The 22,373-nt window shown below is 39.1% G+C and overlaps 1 protein-coding gene across 6 annotated transcripts in view; it reads right to left on the bottom strand.

Moving 5' to 3' along the window:
• kdm4c (lysine (K)-specific demethylase 4C) overlaps positions 1–19,793 on the bottom strand; it is a 38,228-nt gene extending 18,435 nt beyond the window's left edge. For 5 of the 6 annotated variants that reach the window (XM_037764679.1, XM_037764682.1, XM_037764680.1 and 2 more), the window contains exons 1-12: positions 19,566–19,792; positions 16,634–16,800; positions 15,030–15,205; positions 12,980–13,094; positions 11,510–11,703; positions 7,287–7,336; positions 5,178–5,281; positions 4,752–4,889; positions 3,723–3,916; positions 3,047–3,246; positions 802–2,876; positions 580–691 (exon numbers count right to left, since the gene is read on the bottom strand). In XM_037764679.1, the coding sequence (XP_037620607.1) occupies positions 580–691; positions 802–2,876; positions 3,047–3,246; positions 3,723–3,916; positions 4,752–4,889; positions 5,178–5,281; positions 7,287–7,336; positions 11,510–11,703; positions 12,980–13,094; positions 15,030–15,205; positions 16,634–16,777 (3,502 nt within the window). In that variant the 5' untranslated portion in view covers positions 16,778–16,800; positions 19,566–19,792. Of the gene's footprint in view, positions 1–579; positions 692–801; positions 2,877–3,046; positions 3,247–3,722; positions 3,917–4,751; positions 4,890–5,177; positions 5,282–7,286; positions 7,337–11,509; positions 11,704–12,979; positions 13,095–15,029; positions 15,206–16,633; positions 16,801–19,565 lie in introns of all 6 variants that reach the window. The other variant, XM_037764681.1, reaches the window with a different exon arrangement.
• Between the last annotated feature and the right edge of the window lie 2,580 nt (positions 19,794–22,373).

The following is a 22,373-nucleotide window of genomic DNA, read 5'->3' as shown; positions in this document are numbered from 1 at the left end:
ACTGTGGTAGGCCTGAGAGTTAAATCTGTTTGGTTTATGTGTGCATTGACGTCAGACGAATCATTTGGGGGGACATAAAATGTGAAAAATGAGGAGGGGAGGAAGGGACCGCAGAGAGGAATGGTTCAGTGGTTTTAAAAAGCTACGCTGTGGGAAAGCCATAGGGGAGAACACAAATGTTACCTGGCAGTACTTACTAGTTAGAAGTGTGTTTTAAATGGTATTAAGACAACAAAGTTAATCCTATTCCTCCTGAGCTAAACTACCTTTAAACAAAGAAAATATCATGGTTTTCAAGTATGCTGAAAATTGGATTTTGGTTTACAAACAACTGTATTCTTGTTCACAGCAATGCAACCAGCAGAAGTCAAAGGATCATGGTTTCTGGCCTGGTGCCACATCCTATGCAGCACCAACCACAACAGGAAATGTCCCTGGATTTTTATTGAAATGAGCTCTTGGCTTATGTGTCACTGACTGAATTTTAAGGCTAAACCTTCGCAATACCTTTCAATGAACTGTGGGAACTGTGTGTGTGTGTGTGTGTGTGTGTGTGTGTGTGTGTGAGTGAGTTCCCACCATCATCACTGGCAGCCTGTTGTTTGACGGCCGTGGTTACAGCCCTCGCAGTAGGTTTCCTGAGTGGGTGTCGCCAGCTCTTACTGGTCTTCTTCACTGACAGGGCAGGGTACTGGCATGTACAGGCATCATTGAAAGGCATTAGAGTGCAAATAATCTGTATTTGTATAAAACTTGAGCAAAAGACTGAATGTGTGTGATTGTGTGTAAAAGAGCACTCACGGCACAAACCTCCCCAGGTTCCAGGCCTGATTCATCACACTCGCAGTTACTCGTATCATTTTCCTCCTCCTCCTCTTCTTCTTCCTCCTCATCAGATGAGTCACTACTGCTCTCTCCCTTGACACTACTTCGCTGCTCTGCCTCTTCGCCATCAGATCCCCCTTCTTCCATATCAGACGCCCCGTCCTGTTCTCCTCCTCCCATCCCGAGAGGTGAAATAGCAGTATCCGAGTGTAGACTCTCCTCTGCGTCCCTTTGTCTCCCCAGCTCCCTGCACAAGGCAAGGGCTTCAGACCCATCTGCTTCCCCTCTGTGGAGCTCATAATCCCCACAAAGCCCCAGGGGCTCAACAGCACCGACTGAAACTAGCGAGGTGGGCTCGAGCTGGGCCCAGGTGAGAGGCCCGCCTTCCTCCTCCTGGTTCTCTGACTCACGGAGGTCATGTTCTGCCACCTCCAGGTCTGTGACTTCTTTGCACTGAGGTTCAGTCCACATGGTGTAAGGTAGGGGGTCATGGGTGAAGTCCGAAGGGAGTTCTGGGTGCAGACTCTGGATGAGTACTGCAGGACCCTGGGAATTGAAGTTTTTCCATATGCTACTGGAGAAAGGTTTGGGCTCCATGTATGGGATCTCAGAAGTACAATGCAAAGGGGAGTATGAAGTGTGGTGGTGGAGCTGCAATGCTGAGTGACTGTTACTTTGAGCGCATAATGAAGGGGAAGGGGTTGGGGGATTATTGTTTGAGGTGCAACTTAAAACAGGGCCACAACTGCTCAGACTGAATGCATTGTCCCTTGGAGCTGGGTCCTTTGAGTTATCTTTACTGGCTAACTCTGCTAAGCTGCATTGCTGCTCTATTTGAGGTGCAGTGCTCTGAACTAGCTGGCGAGTGAAAGCATCAGTCTGTCCAGTAGTAACATTTTCCAGCTTTGTAAGATCCTTTCCTGCAGCAATTCCTGGCATTATTAGCATATCATGGACACCACCAGATGTTATTTTGTGCATAGCATTGGTTGTTAAATGAGCCGCGTTTCCTTCTAAACCACACACTGCTGCCCCTTCGCAATTATATGGAGAATCTAAATGCCACTTGTTGGCATGTTCTACAGTAAGAGGTTCTTCTGACATCATTAAGTCAGTTTCCCTCTCTTCCTGTTTGGCTGAGGCTGGAGAGCCGGTTGGCGTCTCCCGCTGTAGCACAGGTGCAACCTGGTGACTGCACGATATAGCTTTTGGGACACTGGTTAGCCCATCATCAGCCGGGGTGAGTGAGGGCATCTCTTGGACCAGTACAGGTGGCAAAGGGCGGATTTCAACCTTATCTGCTGGCTCAGGAGTGAGTTGTGGCATATCCACTGCATTCCTCTGTAGCAGAGGAGGGAAAAGATTTTCCTCAGTGCTGTTTTTTTCCAAACTGCAATTGTGTCCTGAAGGGGGGAAGGAACCACATGATGTGTAACTATCCCCCTCTGCTGGCTCAGTTTTGAGATCATAAAGTGCTTCTGTAGTGGAGTGTGGATTGATGTGTTTTGTATCAACAACTGTGTCCATTTTCTCTGCTTTAGCAGTGCTGTTAGTGTTATTCTCAGTACCCGTGTCCATGCTACTGTCAGTGTTTGGTGTTTGGCTCAAAGTGTCTTCTCTACATGAGGAACTAGATGTCTGAGCTCCAGAGTCAGGGTGACACAAGTTCATCTCAGTCTCAGCAGAATTGCTTGTTGTGTGGGAAGATGAGCTGAGTTTGTTGGCCTCCAGGGGAGGGCAGTCCTGAGAAGTTGAGAGGTCTTGTGGTTCAGGAGAGTGAAACCTTGGCTTATTAATTCCCGGATGCATCTGGGTAGCCTCAGGCCATTGTCTGAGTCCTTCTGTAGGAGTCCTACATGTGACCCCTGACCCTGAGAGGTGTTGAGGGTCAGTATGAGTGACCGCCTCTGCCTTTAGGTCATTCTTCATTGCTGAAGCAGGGGAGGGAATGGAGCTGCAGTGAGAGTTATGGGATGGCTCCTTATTCGAAAATCCCAAACTATTACTCTCTACACGATTTACCTTGACCACACACATCTGTCTGCAAGGACCTGTTGAGGATAAAAGGATGGATGTACCAAGTTAACAAGGACTGTAAAAATATTTTCATGGATCTCAGATGAGAGAAATTTCCAAAATGTAAAAAAGAAATAGGCACGAAGACAAACTGCGTCAATCATGCAGGCACACACACACACACACTCACTACCGTCTCTCTTACCAGAAAGATGTCCATCCTTTTTCTTCTCCTTCTCCTCCTCTTCCCTGCAGCTTGTCCCTGCCACAGACCTTCGCAACTTGGGCCCAGGCGGACCACCCAGGCCTTTCCTCTTGCAGCTGGTCAATGCTGAGCTGCCATCCAGGCCAATAGGCTCCTCGGTGGTTCTGAGGCGCTTGGAGCGCATACGAGTGTGGGTGCAGCTGCAAGATGGGAGATGGATCATAGAAGATTGAAACTCAAAACCCAGATTAACACTGAAAATCAATAAAAGCAAATGTGGAATTTTGTGACATTGGAGACATTGGCATTTGGCATTTGGCTTTTGCAGCTGCCAAATATTTCTGGCTACATACATTAGATCACTAGCCAATGCACCAGGGCCATCATCACAGGCACCGAGTTCGTCATCCCAATCTGATGCATCTCCAAATGTTGCATTGGAAATGTAATTGTTTTTTAAATAAATGTTCTTTTCCTAATACAAAATAAAATGTATTTATTAAGATTGATGAGGACTGTGTGTTATATTAAAAATATTATATCATCAAATATACAATCAGCACAACTCCTACTACAGATTAAAACCCCAGTAGCACCATTAGCTGCAGTAGACTACTCTCTTTAACGGTATGGCAATGAAAACAGAAGAAACATTGTCTGAGTATGAATACAGTACCCTTTATTCGTAGGTTTGTTCTTGCGCCGCCTCTGCAACCAGCTCTGCAGTTCCGGTGTTGTACTGGGAGTGGCAAGTATGTGGTCAAGAGGTGCAGAATCTTTGCCCACCATCCAGTTAGGGTACCGGTCAGGTTGAAAACGTTTCACAAAGGGTTCCATGGATATCTTTACCATGTCCTTGCTACATGTGCACTAGAGGATGGAAAGAGGAGGAGGACAAATATTGTCTCGGATTTAGAAACACATAAAGAGGCCTTGTGGTGTTCACTTTTCAAGGGTAACTTTGCTATTTTTCAACCTGTTTTCCCATGTTTTTGTGTCTAACTGACTAATAAGGACAACAATTTCTGAAATTGGTTCAGTATTGAAGGAGAGCGCTGTAGACCGCAGCTGCTCACAAGCTGCAATATGGTGCTATTGGGGCAAGCTGGCAAGCTGAAAGAGTCTCGCTCAAGGAGAGGTCTTGTTCTGAAATCTTGTGAAGTGACGTGTTGTCGGAAGATAACAGTGGAATAATGGAATACATCCCTGGTGGAAACGCGAGAGCCAGCCGTGCAGAGTTTGTTGTGTTGGAGGACAGAAAGTGTAGCTTAGTGTTATCTAGAAGATTTTCAATGTCATGGCTGAATATTTAGATGATTTTGACAATGTGGATGAGGTGTTCGAATTCCATGGCCGCCCGTATTTATTTGAGCCAGAGTAAACAGATATTCAGATTTCACAACAAGACTTGAGCGGGACTTGGACACAATAACAAACAGAACGGATCAAGTAAGAGGTTAGGAAAACGTTTCACTTCTCTGTAGGGTCATTTCCATAATGTTGTCAGACATAACAATTTCCAGGTTGAAAAATACCGAAGTTACCTTTAAGACTAAATTATAATCTATTCTGTTCTGTTTAATATATGACAATGACTTTTACCAATGAAATTAACTGTATTCAAATCTGATACACTTCTTTGTGAGACTTTCCAAGGACATGGAGTGGTGCACAGTTTTAAGGAAGGTTCTCAGCTAAATGTTACCTGTGTGGCTACTTTGCCATAGTCTATCCAGCGCAAAGTGGCAAAGTTGGTGGACTCCGCACAGTTGAAGCCATGATTGAAGCCAGCATGGTAGCCATAAGGGAAGGTGATCATGAACTCTCCAGCTTCCTGAGTAATCTGGCAATTTATGATTGGGAGGGAGAAAGACACAGGGGGAGAGATTAGTTTATAACAAGAGGTGAGTGACAAAACACTGAACTGTCTTAATGTTTTTCAAAACTTAGCACGTAAAAGAAAATTCATTAAAATAATTCAAATAAGCCACAGCAGATTTCTGCATTTCAAAACGAGCACTGCTAATTTTAGTGGCAAGAAAAGCTGTTTCCAGAAAGTTGGTAAATAAAGAGAGTACAAACGGCAAGAAGAGGAAGACAGAGTAATTTTTCAAAGGGGCTGAGAGTCTACCTTATCAAAGGGAATGCCATACTTCTTCAGTATGGAAGGGGAGATTAGAGTCATCTTGTGACGAAGAAAAGCCTCACACCCCTTGAAGCTGTTAGGAAAGAAACCTGACAAAAATGTGCACACACACCATTAACATAGAGTGTAAGCCAGCAGAAAAAAACATACATGAATAAAAAGCTTGCCTAAAAAGCTAAGTGAGTGATGGATTTTCTGGTTATAACATTTTCAACCTTTACAGACTACAGTGATATTTTTCTTTCATTAGGACTGCAACTAATGATTATTATAATAACAATACTGATATAATAAATTCATAATTAAATTAATCAATGAATTTGTTTATAAAATGTCCAAAATTCAATGTACAAAGACACAGCACGAAACACAAAAAAAACAGCAAATTTTCATTTGAGAATATGTAACCAGTAAGGTTGTCAAAGTTAACGTGACAACGCCTTAACGCAAATTCGTTTTAACGCCACTTCTATGTGTACCCACGAGTCTCCCCTTTACAGACATGCAGTTTGGGGCAAGTCATAGTCAAGTCAGCACACTGACAGCTGTTGTTCCCTGTTGGGCTGCAGTTTGCCATGTTATGATTTGAGCATTTTTTTTATGTCAAATGCAGTACCTGTGAGGGTTTGTTGATAAGCGTATTAAATACTTGACATATCTCCCTTTAAAAAGGGACTGTTTGTAAGATTCAGAAATGCTTGTTAACAGCGACACCTGTGGCCGTTAAGTCAACAAAAGTCAACGAAACTCGTTCTAAATAGACATGAACTAGCATCGCTCAAAACAATGAGGCGACACACGTCAGCTAAAACCACAATATCACTATATTTCACCTGCTTGGCAGTAATGTTATAGCTGACCAGACGAAGGTCTCTCCATGAATCAATGCTGATCCTAGTGTTGGCTTTTCCTGCTTCAGCCTCCCGACCGCGGTCGGAGGGAGACACCGGCACCCGGTCGGAGACGATAACGTTTCTCGCTGCTGAGCCCCGTCACTTTACAAGACAGGGGAAACCTCTGTTGGTCTGGAGGAGCTGCAGCAGTTATTTCTGCACAAACGTCCACTGTACATTCACTAGATTTTCTCAGAGCTACGAAGTCTTCTGCAGTGTGTAGTGTGCGCGCATTCATGTGAGGTGGAGCAAGCTGAGTGAAGGCAAGCAGGCAGGCAGAGGAGCAGAATACAGCAGAGACTCCGGCCCTGGACACCAAAGCTACGGTCTCCCCCGCGTACTACGACCGCGGCCAACATTGTTAAACAGACGGGCTTCACTTGAAATAATTGAGGTTTTGGTGCTTCCGTTGTAGTTTGTGTTGGAGTCTTGTCTGAACAGCGTAGCCACACGCGAGCGTGCATATGCGAGCGCGCATGGGACACCGACCCGGGTGATTTACACGTGTAAGAAGTTACAAACAGTCCCTTTAAGGTACATTTTGAACAGATAAAAAATGTGTGATTAATTTTTGATTACCTACAATTAAATATTTTTAATCGATTGACAGCCCTAATTTTTACCTGATAAATTACTTTAAAAATGTATAATCAACAATTAATTATAATGAAGCTTTGATGCTCATCATTTTACCTTTGTTAAATGGATTGCTGTCTGTAAAAACTAAGCACATGTTATTCTACTGTGATATCTGTGATTAAGTTCTCACCTGTTTTTAATTTCATTTATCCAGTGAAGTAATCAGCATTGCAATCTTAGACATAATAGCCTCATTTTACATTACACTTGAACCACTTAAACAATGATTTAGCTGTATATGTAATCATATGCATAACAGTTTATTAATGGATGGATTTTCCTAAAGTCGTTTGTCAATACATTAAGCATCTTTGTCCATTTACATCTCTACTAGTAGCAGTTTCTGCATGTTTGTAGTCGGAGCTCATTAGCATGCTGCATCTTTAGCTTTGCCATTACCTCTAGTGCCCTCTCATTGCAGAGTTTAATTCATGTGCTGTACTTTGTTGTTTAATGCAGACCTGCTTCTGTATGCTGCGATCGTTATTTAATAATTATTTCATTACCTCTCCCGCCTCTATTTATAAGGAGAACACAAAGAGAATATAAATTATCCTTTTACCTGTAGCCAGACGCTCCAGTCTCTTCCCATGCTCAGGGGGGATGGCATACCTGTTAGAGACAACACATAGATAGGGAGCAGACTGAATTATTTTTGACTGTGTATGTGAAATTCTGAACATGTATTGTAGTGTAGGCATAATGAACACATTTTAGCATAACACTGACAGTTGCAGACATGTTTTCAAGAGAAGCCTTTACAATTTCAAGACTGCCATCAAGTGGTGGATAAATGAATGATTGCAAGAAGGCTGATCAGCCTTTTCCAGCACTGCATGATTTATTAACAAAAATTATAACACACAGAAATGTCGTTATTCCTTAACGTAAAAGTATATTCAAATTTACCGTAGAAACTAATAACCTGTTATTAGCTTTTCTGGGCAAATGCTGATTCTTTACAATTTAGAAGCCTAATGTATTTGTATTTGTATTTTCAAAATATGGAGCCTAGTTCCATCTCTGATAGGGACAAAATAACTACCACTGAATGCCGTTGAGTTAAGAGTTAATCTCATTTTGTCCTTATTCTGCATTTTCTTGCGCCAGACTGCTGATGCAATCTGAATTTAAACTATTCCCAAAGTTCCCGGCGAGAAACCTAGGGAGCGTGACAGAATTCCCTCCAGGTTTGACTAGGCATTCCATTTGAGTAGCGCCATCCGCCCTCAGGTCTGTGGCATTTCTATCATCATATCACCTGTCAGCTTAACAGAGCAGTGAGAGACAGGATGAGAGGGAGAGGCAACCTCAGGTGGAGGTGACATGGGGAGTTGGAGGGGGTAGAGGATTGAGAAGAGGTGAGAGAGGTGCATCTTTAAGCTGCTCCCCTCCAGGGATAAGATGTCAAAATAGCAGCAAGATGAAAGAGTGTACGCCAGTGTGTGTGTGTGTGTGTGTGTGTTAGATGATAAGGGTATGCATGTGTGTGGGTACTTGGATCATCAGGCTGCTCTTTGTGAGTGTGTGCCTGTCTGTGTTTCTGTGTATATGTGTGTCACTGTCTGGCTGTGACACTGATCCCTGTGGGGTTGCAGGGCTCACTGCTCTAATGAGCAGAACTCCCTCCAGGGCAAGAGGGAGAGCGAAACGGAGCAAGCCAAGCTGACAAAGAAATAAAAAGCAAACTCAATTTTGATCTACCTGCATTCTTCACCTCTACTTTCACTTTATTATTTTAGCCTGAATCTCCTTAAAAACCCAGCTACTCTTCTATTAAAAAATGCAAGCGCTTTAACAATTAGACCTGTGCAATATATATATTCTGTTCTATGTACTCTGGACAATATATTATTTTCTATGAATTTCAAACAAGATAGTTTGGCAACTTTAAAATATGTAAATGACGGATCTATACCTCAAAATCTGCCATCATTTCAATCTCATCTTCATTCTTATCATGTCGAGTAACTTAACACAAAGTTTGCTTTCACACCTAACCTGTTTGGTTAAAACAAACTTAGGTCTGTTTACCCGGTTAGTGCGGTTCGTTAGTGGTGTGAAAGCAAACGAACCAACCACAGGACTTTATGATAGCAGATATGTGATTTTAGCATGATTTCAAAAGCTTAACTAAGTATAAATCCATCTGCAGACCGTGAAGTCATTTCAGGAAGCAATCTGTATTTAAGGCCTTGTATATAAGTACGTCAGCGCGGGTATTTTCCCTGATTAATAGGTCAAAAGCTGTTGAAACTGCTGTGGTTGTATTCGACTCTGTGTACTTTGTAAGTTCAGTATCTCCATTCAAAAAAGTGTGACAGCGATCCTACAGTACATCAATTATGAGCATGTCCATGCACTCCCTGACGTGTTCGCACCAGTCATCTGGGAGCGTGCAAAGGTTTTTTTGTACTGACCTGTCTCTACTATTATATATCATTACATGCGGTCAATTTGCAGTCTAATAATACTAATAATGCTTATTATCAGTTATTAAGCAAAGAACATAAATATACACATAACAAGCATTAAAGTGCTGCATAAACTTCTGTTAGTCACCGTAATTTGACTTCCCCATGTGGATCCTGATGATGCAGGTTGACAATCGCTAAAATTTCCAAATAAACGAGCTACCTGTCAGTCTGTTCAACGTCATGTTTACTCCTCTGGTTTGTTTATAATAAGGCAGTGTGAACAGGAACCGGACCAGAACTAAAAATTTATCATTTTTTTCACTTGGTCTGGACCAAATGAACCAAACTACAGGTGTGAAAGCACCCTAAAACCACTTTAATAAGTTAGTAAATTATGTATGCAGTGACTGTATACCTATTACACTATCCATTGATGATGGCCCCAGTCTATAGAGAAAATTATAATAGAACTTATTTTCCCTTTTCCAGAGAAAATCCAGCAAATCTATCCAAATTCTACAAAAAAATGTATGACGTTCCCTGGGATACCACGTCCCAAAACTACGAGGCAACTACACATTTAGCCACCCCAACACCCCCTCTCCCAGTGAAATAAATACTGAAATCGAGTGTCATCAGTGTACACAGCATCAAGTTATTTGCAAAGACACAGAGATTGATAGCGGCAAATGACAGTAGTAATAGTAGTAGAAAAACTACCACTTCTAGTTTACAGTTTTAATCAATGTTATAGTGTTTGAGGTGATTTTATAGAAACAATGTATGGTATATGGTTGACTGGTTGGGATATTAAATTTAGCCTTGCTCCACTCCACAGGCAAGAGTGATAGCTTCCAAGGAATCAATCCATATGCTTACGCCCTTGGAGAATAACAGAGCTCCATAAACAATTCCTCCCTGGATGCCCCTACTGCTGCATATGTTGTACCTTTTTTATTCTCACTAGTATTTGGACTCCACAAAGTATAGTCACTTATTGCAGGTAACCACCTCATCAGTGTGCAAACAAGCACTTAGGGAACAAAACCCTAAGGCCATATGCAATGGGCGGGTTAATCAAATGAGAGCTATGACATTATATGTAATCCACCATTTAAATCCAGTTTAATCATGAAAATGATCTGAATGGGGAGTGCCAACGATGGATTTTGCAGCTCTGACGCAAATATGGACATGCATTATGAAAAGGACATGAATCTCCATCAGTGAATCCTTTCCACACATTCTGTACTGTATACTCTGCTCTATATTTCCTTAACATATCGCACAAAACAACTGACAGGATCAGAAATAAGTCATAGTCCTTACAAGAGTAGTGACACCATAGAAATGAAATGAACAAATCCTTAAATGGGAAGGTTTTACGTGAATATGCACCACGTATAGAAATACTGAAGCGGCCAATGGTAGGCTAAATACTCTAGTATCACTCTAGCTGCCTGCAAACTGCCTTTACTACCCAACCAATGTTTGTATTTGATTTTAATTTTGACTTGACTGTTGTCATGAAAGTCAAAACTTTTAAGGGTTAAATAGTCAGGATAACATAAAAAAAAAATCAGTAAGGCTTACTTCCACTTTTTGTCACAAGGGAAGGGAAAAAGAAAAAATGCAACAGGGATAGGACCAGTCCAGTTAACCATAGTTAACTTGCATGAGTTTCAGCAAAGACACAAAACTCCAGTGCTTTTTGGACAACAGCGCCGCCGCCATTTTGGACTAAAAATGCCGATGAGTCTGTGACCATGGATGTATAAAGAGACATCTGCAAATAAGAGTAAATCAACTTCCTAGTATGAACACTAAATTAGCCCTCATTTAAATCATTATGTCCTGAAAGTTGGTTCTGCCAGCTCCCTCCTAGCTGTATGCGTCTGTAATAATGGATATATTGGCTGTAATTCATCACTTTTATTATCCTATAATACACTCGGGGGGGCTGTATGCTGTAAGCTTGTACCGTGGTGGATGTATTAACGTCTTTGTTCCCAAACAACCAGCTATCAGCCATCAATATACATTCTTTGGTTTCAGTAGTTATAGGATTGAAGGGTATCCATAGCAACGAGTGTCATCGGTACCCACAGAAAAGTAAGTGGATGTGAACAAAGGAACTAATGGTACAACTAGTGCTGCCTAACTAGTACAACGCAGTACTAGTACTAGTACAACGTAGTACAACTTTCTTGAAGATTATACGGCTGGTTTCCATTGTAACACAGATGTGTTGTGAGAATTTTTCAGTCTGTATTTTGTGGTATTGTTGTGTTGTATTACATTATATTATGTCATTTGTTGCTTCTTTGTGTGTGAACCCCCTGTACCTAAATCCCTGCCCCACACTAACCAGGATTTGGGCTCTCCAAAGTGGAGGTAGTTGATGCTGTACAGGTCCATATCTTCAGTGTGCCAGGAGAAAGTGGTCTTCCACATGCCAAAGTATAGATATGGAGTGTTAACCCCCTGGATGGATACACCACAGTCCTCCTCGATAACATCCAAGACAGAGTTCAGGTGGCCGACGTTCCACTCCTCCACATCCTAGGAGATTAGAAACAACGGGATGCTGTTGATCTTGCAGATTGGTATTAAGGTTGACAATGACATGTTTAAATCCAATCAGTATCGGCTACATGAAATATAATTTAACTCCAGCTGTCAAATCCCCCTCTATTGCTATAGTGTGAATGTCCACAATGTCAAGTGTCCCATGCTTCTAAAGTGCTGCTGTTGAAAAGTGTCGCTTGGGGTTGAAAACTGAATTTAAGCTTCAGTATTATTACCATTTTATTTAAGCTGGGGATGAAGAAGTAGTCTATGGCTGTGTCAAAAATCACTCACTACTCACTATATAGTGGACTACTGTATATAGTGTGTTCGCCGTTTTGAAGTGCTGTCTGAATGTATAGTGAGAATTATTATATACCATGTAGTGGACACAAAGTGTCCCATATTGCATCCTGAAAAGTAGTCGACAACGAAGGTCACTAACCGAGCACTATATATCATGCATTGCACTGAAGGAAAAATGGCAGACAGACGAGAGGAATTAGAGCAGCGTGATTGAGACAAATCCATGACGGCGCGAAAATATTATATTTAATGTGAGCAGAGCAGCATCACACAAATGGCGACAAAGTTCTTTGTATTTATTAAGTTGGTAAAATATGCTTATTGCCCCCAAAATGAGAACAGCAGCACATCACCTCTTTACTCCTTCTGTTCTTACCTTTCACAATAAAAGCCCTAGACATGTAAGCTGCAGAGACAACTCAACAAAATAGCTTACAATATGTATATATCACAAAGATGCATGTGGGAATTTATTATGGATGGTCTACCAGCAGACGTTGATCTGGCATACTTTAATTGTGCAACAGCAATGACATAACGGCACAGAGAAAATTACCCGAGTAGTGTCCGAAAGTGTTTTTTTTTCATTTTGCCAATATATATATATATATATATATATAACTCCCTTGATGGTGAGTAGGGAGGAGTGAATGAGTGTTGCTTTCAGTTCATCATGTGTCCCCACATTGGATTTGTTACAAGTGATAAGTTTCATGTAAGTTTTCATTGGAAAAATTCAACCTTCAGCCAAAATTGCAAGATTCAGCTGAAATAAGTTTATGTTACGTCTACCAAAGTGATTTCCACTATTGTTTCTCCTAAAGGCAGAACCAATTAAAAACACAGAACCTGGCTGTGATCATATGGAGAGTGAGTAACAGGTGACGGAAATTAACACACATGGATGGAAATTGGAGAATACAAACAGAGAGAAAGCAGCAAAAGAGGAAGAAAAATCATCTACCTCATCATAGAGGCTGCCACTGACATCGGCACCATATATGGGTGAGACAAAAGTGAGGTTCTTCCAATATTTCCTCTCAAGATCTTCATAATTCAGGTAGCGAGGTGTACAGTACCTGTGGAGGAGAAACGTATTACATTTAGTACTTTGAAATGGCCATCTGTAACCTTTTTCTTAACTGTTAACCTTTATTTTACCAGGAATACTCCCATTGAGATTCAGAATCTCTTTTACAAGGGAGTCCTGGCCAAGACGGCAGCATAAAAAGTTTCACATAAAAGAACAAACAACAGACCTAAAACAAAACAGCAAAAAAGTTACAACAAACATAAGAAATTTCACATAAAAGAAATAAGCAACATACTTAAGCAAACTGCATTCAGTGATCAAATAGTCCTCAATCCTGTTTTTATAATCTTTTATGTTTATAGAATAATATAATTTAAAGTGACCTAACAATGAAAACCTTAGCACATGACATAATACTACATAACAGCAAAATGATATACCCTTAGCAAATGTCATTCTTGCACTTTTAAACCACTCATCAACCTCAATCTTCAATTAAATGTGGGATTAAGAAAACTGTAGCTCTGAAAATTAACACATCAACCATGGTTTAAACTGCTGTTCATTTCCTTCCATTTTACCAACTTCTCCCTTTTCTTTTGTTTATGTAAGATTTGCAATAAAATACAATATGCATCTATTCATAAAAGGGTAATTTTTATTTAATTTAGGGCAAATATGCCAGCAACACCTGTAATACAGCTCCCTAGATATAATGTGTATATTTACTTTCATTTTGTCCGCTATGTCAGAAACAGACTCTCCAGAGGCCTGTACTACGAAGCAGGATTTGGGGTTAGCGAGGTAACTTCAGGGTTAACCCTGGGTTTTCCGTCACTTCTTACCGGGGTAGATCACCATGGTAATTTATGCTGAACAGCTAACCTGCTCCGGAGCAGGTTATGTTCCAGATAAGAGATCGACTCGTATAAAAGCACTGCCTACTGACCAATCAGAGCTGAGTGCGCGGATCGTATGGTAATATTACACATATATGAAGAAGTTTAAGTCATAATCCAGGCTAAAAACAACAACGTTTAAACTGACAAATGCAGGACAGCTGGCTGTATGCTGTGGGTGTTTACTGCTTTGAATTCTGTTTTTATATTTATTTTGTAACTTCCTCTTAAGTCTGTTTCACACCGCCGGAGACGGGGACGCAGCTGAAAGAAGGTTCAAATAGTCAAACACGCCACACTGTAATTACTGGGCATGATTGGGTGTAATCCAGTCATCCGTTGTACGTTTAAAAGCTATTTATATCTAAACGAGTATATCTTACTTTTGAGTGTTCCGTTAAATTAATAACTCTGTTAATTTACGAATTCACACGTCAGGAGTTTTTTCTTTTGCCCGCTGTTCTTCCTGCATTTGGCAGCTTCAACTGTGTACCTTTAGCCTGGATTATGTGTTTAATTTCTTCGTATTTGTCTAACATAGTTTACTCTTTGTTAAATGTGCCGCTCTGCCTGTCTGTCTGCAAATCTGTGGACTTGTCCATGTCTGTGATTGGTCAGATGCTGCAAACACCGCCCCGTTCATGTGAACGCGCTCACAGCCAGATTTACCAAGTTGATAACCACCTTCGCAGGACCGCTTAGCAGGATCTCATTTGTTAGGGTTAGTGAAGATACCCTGGGTATGTTGAACTCGCTTCGTAGTACAGGCCTCAGGATGATAAATCAACCTCAAACATACATACACATATATTGATGCTCTTGGTAAGTATCTCTCTCTCTTTCTATCAGCCAGTTTACCAGTTAACCAAACATCTTCTAGAGGTTATTCTGTTTTCTAAGAATATATTTGTTTAACATTGTAAATTGTGTAATATACCAGTCAGGTACCCTGTGGACAATTCTTACTCTGGCGGCGACCTGAATGTAATGATGTAATGTCTGTGTGAATGTAGGCACTTTCCCTCCCTCCTAATATAATCATTACGGCACTGAAAAAAGTTAAATAACTCTATAACACTCACATGTCACTGTTAGCTAAACGCCTGAACTCCTGCACGTTAAGAGGCTTCTTCTGGATGTTGTATTGAGTGAAGAGCCCCGATTGGCCAGCCATCATCTGCTGAATGGGAGCATCGATCATTAGATCATCTATGTCGTCATAGGTGCGACGCGGCTTCCAGCCTTTAGGAGGAATCACCTGAGGGACAAACAGAAGAAGAAAGGATTGCTGTTGAAAATAAAACAGGAATGGAGGATAACCTAATACAAATAGGTCAATCTCATCAGCATTTCATCATTTGGAATCAGCAGTAGTTAAACCATAGTGTCCAAACGGGCCACAAGCTGATAAATATGTCACACGATATGTCTGAATGTCTTTCTCTGCGATACAGGAGGTCACTCCTGCCGGGTGCTATCAGACTTAACAACTCTGCTCTTTGCACGTCCAGATTATTGAATACCACTTGAAAAATCTTTTGTTCATATTGATCAATTTAAAAGAGAAATTTGCAGCTTTTTATGTGGATGTCCAATCAGTGTGGATGGTAAATGTAGTCGATGAATAGTGTCTGTGAATTGAGGATTTATTCAAACAAACCAGAGTTGCTGATTGTTGGAACAGCGGAAAGACTAACGAACTAATGTTTTTGGTGAGTTGTATTTTGTTTCTGTGTTGTGCAACGAGTTAAACCTGCAGTAGGCAGAATGTTCCTGGCAGTATTGGGCAAAAAATCCATAATAACCTTTCAGCATATTGTAATTTAAGTGTTCTGAAAGATAACTAGACTTCTGCACCTCCTCATGGCTCTGTTTTCAGGCTATATCTACTGGAGGACACAGAGGCACATGATTTTTTTCAGATTACCTGTCTCATGCTGTCAGGATATAGTGACCGTTTTATAAAAATCTGTTTATTTTTTTAAATCATATTTGCTCCAAATCTACACACTGCAGCTTTAACAAGGAAATTAAGCCTGTCTTAGTTTGGTGTAAGAGAGAAACTTGAAATAAGAAGGTGTTCGTTGTATTTTTCTGTTTAGGTGTAAGAATATTTCCTTCATTGATATTTTGTGAGTTTATTTTGTTTATCGATCAGACGTAGCGAACTCGGCGCTTGCGCACAATGCATCCTGGTACATGTAGGCACAGCCGGCAAGGCTGCGCAGCAGGAGAGACCAGATTTCTCTGTCAATATAGCACACACTGGGGAATTTATTTCTTCAGTGGACTATATTTACCATCATCACTGATTGGACATCCACATAAAAAGTGGCAAATTTCCCTTTTCATATTTAACTTGTATTTGAATCAGTGTTTGTTTTGTTGTATTTTAATTTGTCTGGCTGCTGTGGCATTTTAATTTCCCTCTGGGGATCAATAAAGTCATCTATTGATCTCTATCTATTTTCTTCATGTCTGTCTTTTTCTGACTGACTGAAAATGTGTTCAGTACAAAATTCTGTATAATCAGCCTCTGAAACAGACATCAAACTGTTGGCCCACAAGAGAGGAGACTTTGACACACCAACCTAGTGGACATAATGAAGTCCATCACTCGCAGATCTCGACAAACAATTTTTTGGGTGGTTGAAACTTCCAAGTTGAGATTGAAAACGCAACCTACCTTAGCCAGACCTGCACGGTGTGCACCCTGAGACTCCATATAAACCAGGTACTGGTTGAAGTCCTTGAACTCCTCCATGGTGGGCCTGAAGGTCATAATCTTGCAGGTGGGATTTGCAGGGGTGTACACCTCTGCTCCCGCCATCCTGCCGCCTCACCAGATATAGCCTGGAAAAAGAAGAAGAAGAAAAAAAACACACAAATGAACATGTGCGCCAACATCAACTTATATTTTATGAGTGGCTTGTAAATATTAATGGTGAAAGATATTGGGTAAGGTCAAAATATAGTGATTACTTTGTTAGCTATGTGGGGAGAAACATAATCTATTCTGAAAAGATAACAGAGTAAAATCTTCAAAAATTAAAAATCTAACCAGAGAATGGGCTACCTGGAGAATCTGCTTGATTTATTTTTTTAAAGTATAATTCAGAAAGTGCTGAATAAATATTGGAAATACTGGTATAAATATAGATACTGTAACTGTCCTAATGGAAACATATCTGAAATTAATTAAATAAATAAATTAAATTGAATAATTAATTCTGTTTGTTTAAATTGTTAATGTATTTTAAACTTGATGGTGATTAATTAATATAGTGTGCTCATATTAACATAATGATCTCAATTATTACCTATTATTTTTCTTCTTTTGACTTTGCTACATTATTTAATTAATTTCCATTGATTGTAATCACCTGTTTTTGGTGGTTGCCAATTATTTTTGGTTGTTGAGAGTATTTATAGCAGAATTAAAGTTAAAGTTAAGTTAAAGTTAATAACCAGACTTTTAAAACATCAAACACTTAGGCACATCTCCAACATTTTCTAACTACTTATAATCAGCTATTTCAACTTACATGCTGCACTTGTTGCAGTGATACATTGATTGATACATTGAATCATTACAATATCACACTAGTGAAAGTGTTATTTGATTTATAGGAATGAGTCTTTGTTTAGTTTTTCCTTGTCTAATACCTTAGTACAAATTTTATTAAAAAATGTACAGATTTGATTACAAAATGTGCACCACTAAATGTAATTTGCAGGTTGGACAATAATACTGGACTAGAAAGCAGTTGGTTTGTGTGATGGTGACAATTAAACCACTAGATGGAGGTAGAGATTCAACAAACGTCGATTTTGGTCCTTGATCCTTCCTGATGCCAACAACCCTTTTCAGATTTTGTCCCATCCACCCATCCCACTCCCAACTCTGACTTTATTGTGCATTCAGACAAAGGATCACATTAGCCCCATAGTGATTCAATTGTGAATTTAAAACCCTCATATATCTTCATAACGCTGCTTCACTTGCAAACCACATTATAATGGCGTGCGACCCGATTATGTAACAGGCTGAAACAAGTTTTAGAAATAAATCAGCTATTCACACAATGTGTTTACAGCCTTAAGTCTTTGTTCAAATATTATAAACCAATCATTTCAAAACATGGGTAACCTTAAACGTAGCATATTCGGCTAATAATTAATCAAAACAAACCTGTTAAAACCCTGGGACGAATAAATCTCTTGTGGTTTCGATGCAAGAGCGTCTGTAGCTTGGCTGAGCTTTTGTTGTCTGCCAAGCCAGCCAGCTAGCTAGCTAGTAGCCAACTAGCCTCCGTTTTGTTATGATGCAAAGTAACAGCTGAACAACTAGCACAGCTTTGCCAGCTAACATATATTTAGACACTCACTGGGACTCTCTTTGACTTGCATGTTTATAACTCATTCATGGGACCTGCCTTAGAAAGCACTCGGGGATAGATAGCAGTTGGAAGGGAAGCATAGCTAGCTTACAAGCTAACCTAGCTAACACACATAAGCCACACAAGTCAATGGAGGTTTAAATGCCTCCTCTCTCACCAGGTGGCTGCAGATACAGAAAGGCCCCGTACTGGAGCTACTGTGACTTTGTGATACAAAATGATTAAGTCTGAACTTTATATCGTTTATACATCGAACATGTTTAGCAATAAACAAGACGAACAATGAAGAAGCACACAGGAAGAGATGACAACTTATTTGGTTTGCAACAGCTAACAGTTAGCTTGTTCATAGCTAACAGTTAGCTTATTGATAGCTAACCTGTTAGCTATCAATAAGATAGCAGTTAGCTTGTTGATAGCTAGCAGTTAGCTTGTTGTTAGCTAACAGTTAGCTTCATGAAGCTAGCTGTTAGCTATCAGCAATCTAACAGCTAGCTTCATGAAGCTAACCTGTTAGCTAACAACAAGCTAACTGTTTGCTATCAACAAGCTAACAGGTTAGCTTCATGAAGCTAACCTGTTAGCTATCAACAAGCTAACTGTTTGCTATCAACAAGCTAACAGGTTAGCTTCATGAAGCTAACCTGTTAGCTATCAACAAGCTAGCAGTTAGCTTGTTGATAGCTAACAGTTAGCTTCATGAAGCTAACCTGTTAGCTATCAACAATCTAACAGCTAGCTTCATGAAGCTAACCTGTTAGCTATCAACAAGCTAACTGTTTGCTATCAACAAGCTAACAGCTAGCTTCATGAAGCTAACCTGTTAGCTATCAACAAGCTAACAGTTAGTTTGTTGATAGCTTTGGCTAACAGTTATTTGGTTGGCAACCGCTAATAGTTAGCTTGTTGATAGTTAACAGTTAGCTAAAAGTTAGCTTCATTATAGCTATCAACAAGCTAACTGTTAGCTACCAACAAGCTAACGGCTAGCTGTTGATAGCTAACAGTTAGCTTGTTGGTAGCTAACAGTTAGCTTGTTGGTAGCTAACAGTTAGCTTGTTGGTAGCTAACAGTTAGCTTGTTGATAGCTTTGGTTAATTCTGCACAGGGAGTCACGATAAATGCAAACATAAACGGCTTCAAAACTAGCTACTATGAACCATTCTTTGCCGGTATATCCACGTCGTTTGCTTTACATAAAGGTACATAGTGTTTTACCTTAATGTAGAAGAGAGACGGAGTCGTGTTGTTATTTTATCTCCTTCCTTGTTCGTCCAGCTGATTCACATGACAGCTGCTCTGCTCTCTCTCTGCTGCTGCTGCTGCTTGAGGCCGCGTCCCAGACCGCCTCTCCTCCAGATCAGCTGCGTTTTGCGTGCTAACTAACAGGCAACGAGCTGCGGTGAGAGGCAGACAGACCGTGTAGTGGTCGAGGAGACTTATCCATGCGCTGTGAGATCTGCGAATCAGCAGAGATTAGATGAACGAAATTACTGATGAAATTACAAATAATCTTAAATTTGATTCTTGATTGAAACTACATTTGGGAGTTCATTTTGCAAAATAAATAAATAAATAAATAAAAACTATACGTAAGTGTTCTCCGTGAATATTAACTAACAAAAGCTAAAATAATGATAATAATAATAATGTATTATTATTATCATTATTGTAGCTTTTTCTTATCAGTTTTATACTCTGGTCTTGAAGAAAACTTATTATGTTTTAATTATGCTTTTGTTTTGTTTTTTTACAGCTGAAATTACAAATAATCGTAAACTTGACTCTTGATTGAAACTACATTTATGAGTTCATTTTGCAAAATAAATAAAAACTATACGTAAGTGTTCTCTGTGAATATTGACTAAGAAAAGCTACAATAATGATAATAATAATAATGTATTATTATTATCATTATTGTAGCTTTTGTTATCAGTGTTATACTCTGGTCCTGAAGAAAACTTATTACGTTTTAATTATGCATTTTTTTTTTTTTACAGATGAAATTACAAATAATTAGAAATAACTTGACTCTTGATTGAAACTACATTTTGGAGTTCATTATGCAAAATAAATACATAAATAAATAGAAACTATACGTAAGTGTTCTCCGTGAATATTTATAATATTTATAATAATAACAATAATCCATTATTAATATTATTATTATTATTATTATTATTGTTATTATTATTGTTATTATTTAAATGGTACATTTTATAGGTTGCAACTAATTATTTTATTAATAAGATACCAACTTTCAATACTATATTTATTGGGTTTTTTTGTTCATTTGGAAACAACAGAACAAACATTCACAAACGTCCCCAATAATAACATTCTCGGTACAAAGAAACTTAACAAACCTAATATTAATACAAAATAAGCCAGTATAGATACAGGAAAAACATATTGTATACAAAAAATAGATAAATAAATAAAAAGAATATGCACAAGTAAAAAAATTAAATATATATATATATATATATTTTAAAAGAATAGAATAAAATAAAATCTACTTATATAAACATATATATACTGTATACATATACATACATACATACATACACACATCCATCCATCCATCCATACATACATACATACATACATACACATATACGCACACGTAAATAAGATACCAACTTTCTAATGCTTTATAGTTAGTAGTATAGTATTGCCAGTTAGTGGAAAATCTCTCTGGTTTGTGTTTATTCTACTTTAGCATAACACTTACTTTGTCTTCTTGGCTCTCAGGAAGACCACATTGATTAGATTTGTTTCAGCAATTTTGATAAAGCAAACAGAAATGTAATTGTTTGTATCATAATGTTGGTAAAAAATACCATATCAGCAAATCTAAATATGCACATTCGAAACCCTTTTGACTTGTGACAGTAGGAAAAGCACAGGTGTTAATGATGGCTCCGATTAGTCATGAAAGTGTATCAGTGAGTCAGCATGAACAATACCAGAGACCATGAAACTGAAGCAGCTAAATTCAGCCATCATTGATTTTATTATTTTCAACTGTGCTTCTCTTACTGTGATATATCAAAATGCCTATGAAGTCAAATAATATATTTGCACAATCTACACTTCAAACAATATGAGGGCTGTTACAGATTAAAAATATCTTTTGTGTAAAGACATTCCCCTGCTCGCAGTTTGTGTTAATGACTTATGTCTCTAAATATGGATTGTTTGACCTCTGACCTTGTGCAATTGTGTTATTAGTCTGTTTATTGTCAATACTGTATAAATTGTTCCTATTTATAATACTTCCCCTTGTTTATATTGTTCCTATTTTTATATTTCCTTCTATTTAAATTGTTCATATTTTATATGTCTGTCTACTTTTGTTTTGCTTTTTTTTTTACTGTGTCGTATCTTGCTTTTTGTTTTACTGATGCTTATTGTTTCTGCACTATCCCTTTGCTGCTGTACACTGCAAATTTCCCAACTGTGGGACTAATAAATAATAAAGGAATATCTTATCTTATCTTATCTTAAATATGATGGATTGTTAAAGACTAAAGCAGTTTTCAGTTATGTGGCTGATTAGACCTACTTAGGTTGGAGCTGTGTGAAGCTCTGCTGGGATTTACATAAGGTCATCATGTACTTATAAGTAGGAATGCACCGATGCAACTCTTTCAGTCCTGATACCGATACTGATACCTGGGCTTTGGGTATCGGCCGATACCAAGTACCGATCCGATACCAGTCTTAAATCAATAAGCTGTATGCCTCACTGTATGTAAGTGACTGGGATCATTCTTTTATGTGAAAGGCAGCTTCAGGCTTTACTGAATTGTTATTTATTATTAAAATAATAAATCGTATGCCAGCAACTTGATAAAAAAAAAGATCTTCAAAATTAACAAGAATTCCAATTCAAATGTAAACCTGTTTAAATCAACAACAAATTGGTCAAATCTTAAACAGGAATTCAAAGATAGAATTGAATTGAATAGATCAGCCCCATTGTCACTGATAAGATCAAGCTATTTGAGTCAGTATGGGCCC

The sequence above is a fragment of the Sebastes umbrosus genome, chromosome 3, assembly GCF_015220745.1.
Source record: "Sebastes umbrosus isolate fSebUmb1 chromosome 3, fSebUmb1.pri, whole genome shotgun sequence".
Lineage (NCBI taxonomy): Eukaryota > Metazoa > Chordata > Actinopteri > Perciformes > Sebastidae > Sebastes > Sebastes umbrosus.
Note: the sequence above shows the minus strand (reverse complement) of the source record. Positions and strands in the feature narration are given on the sequence as shown.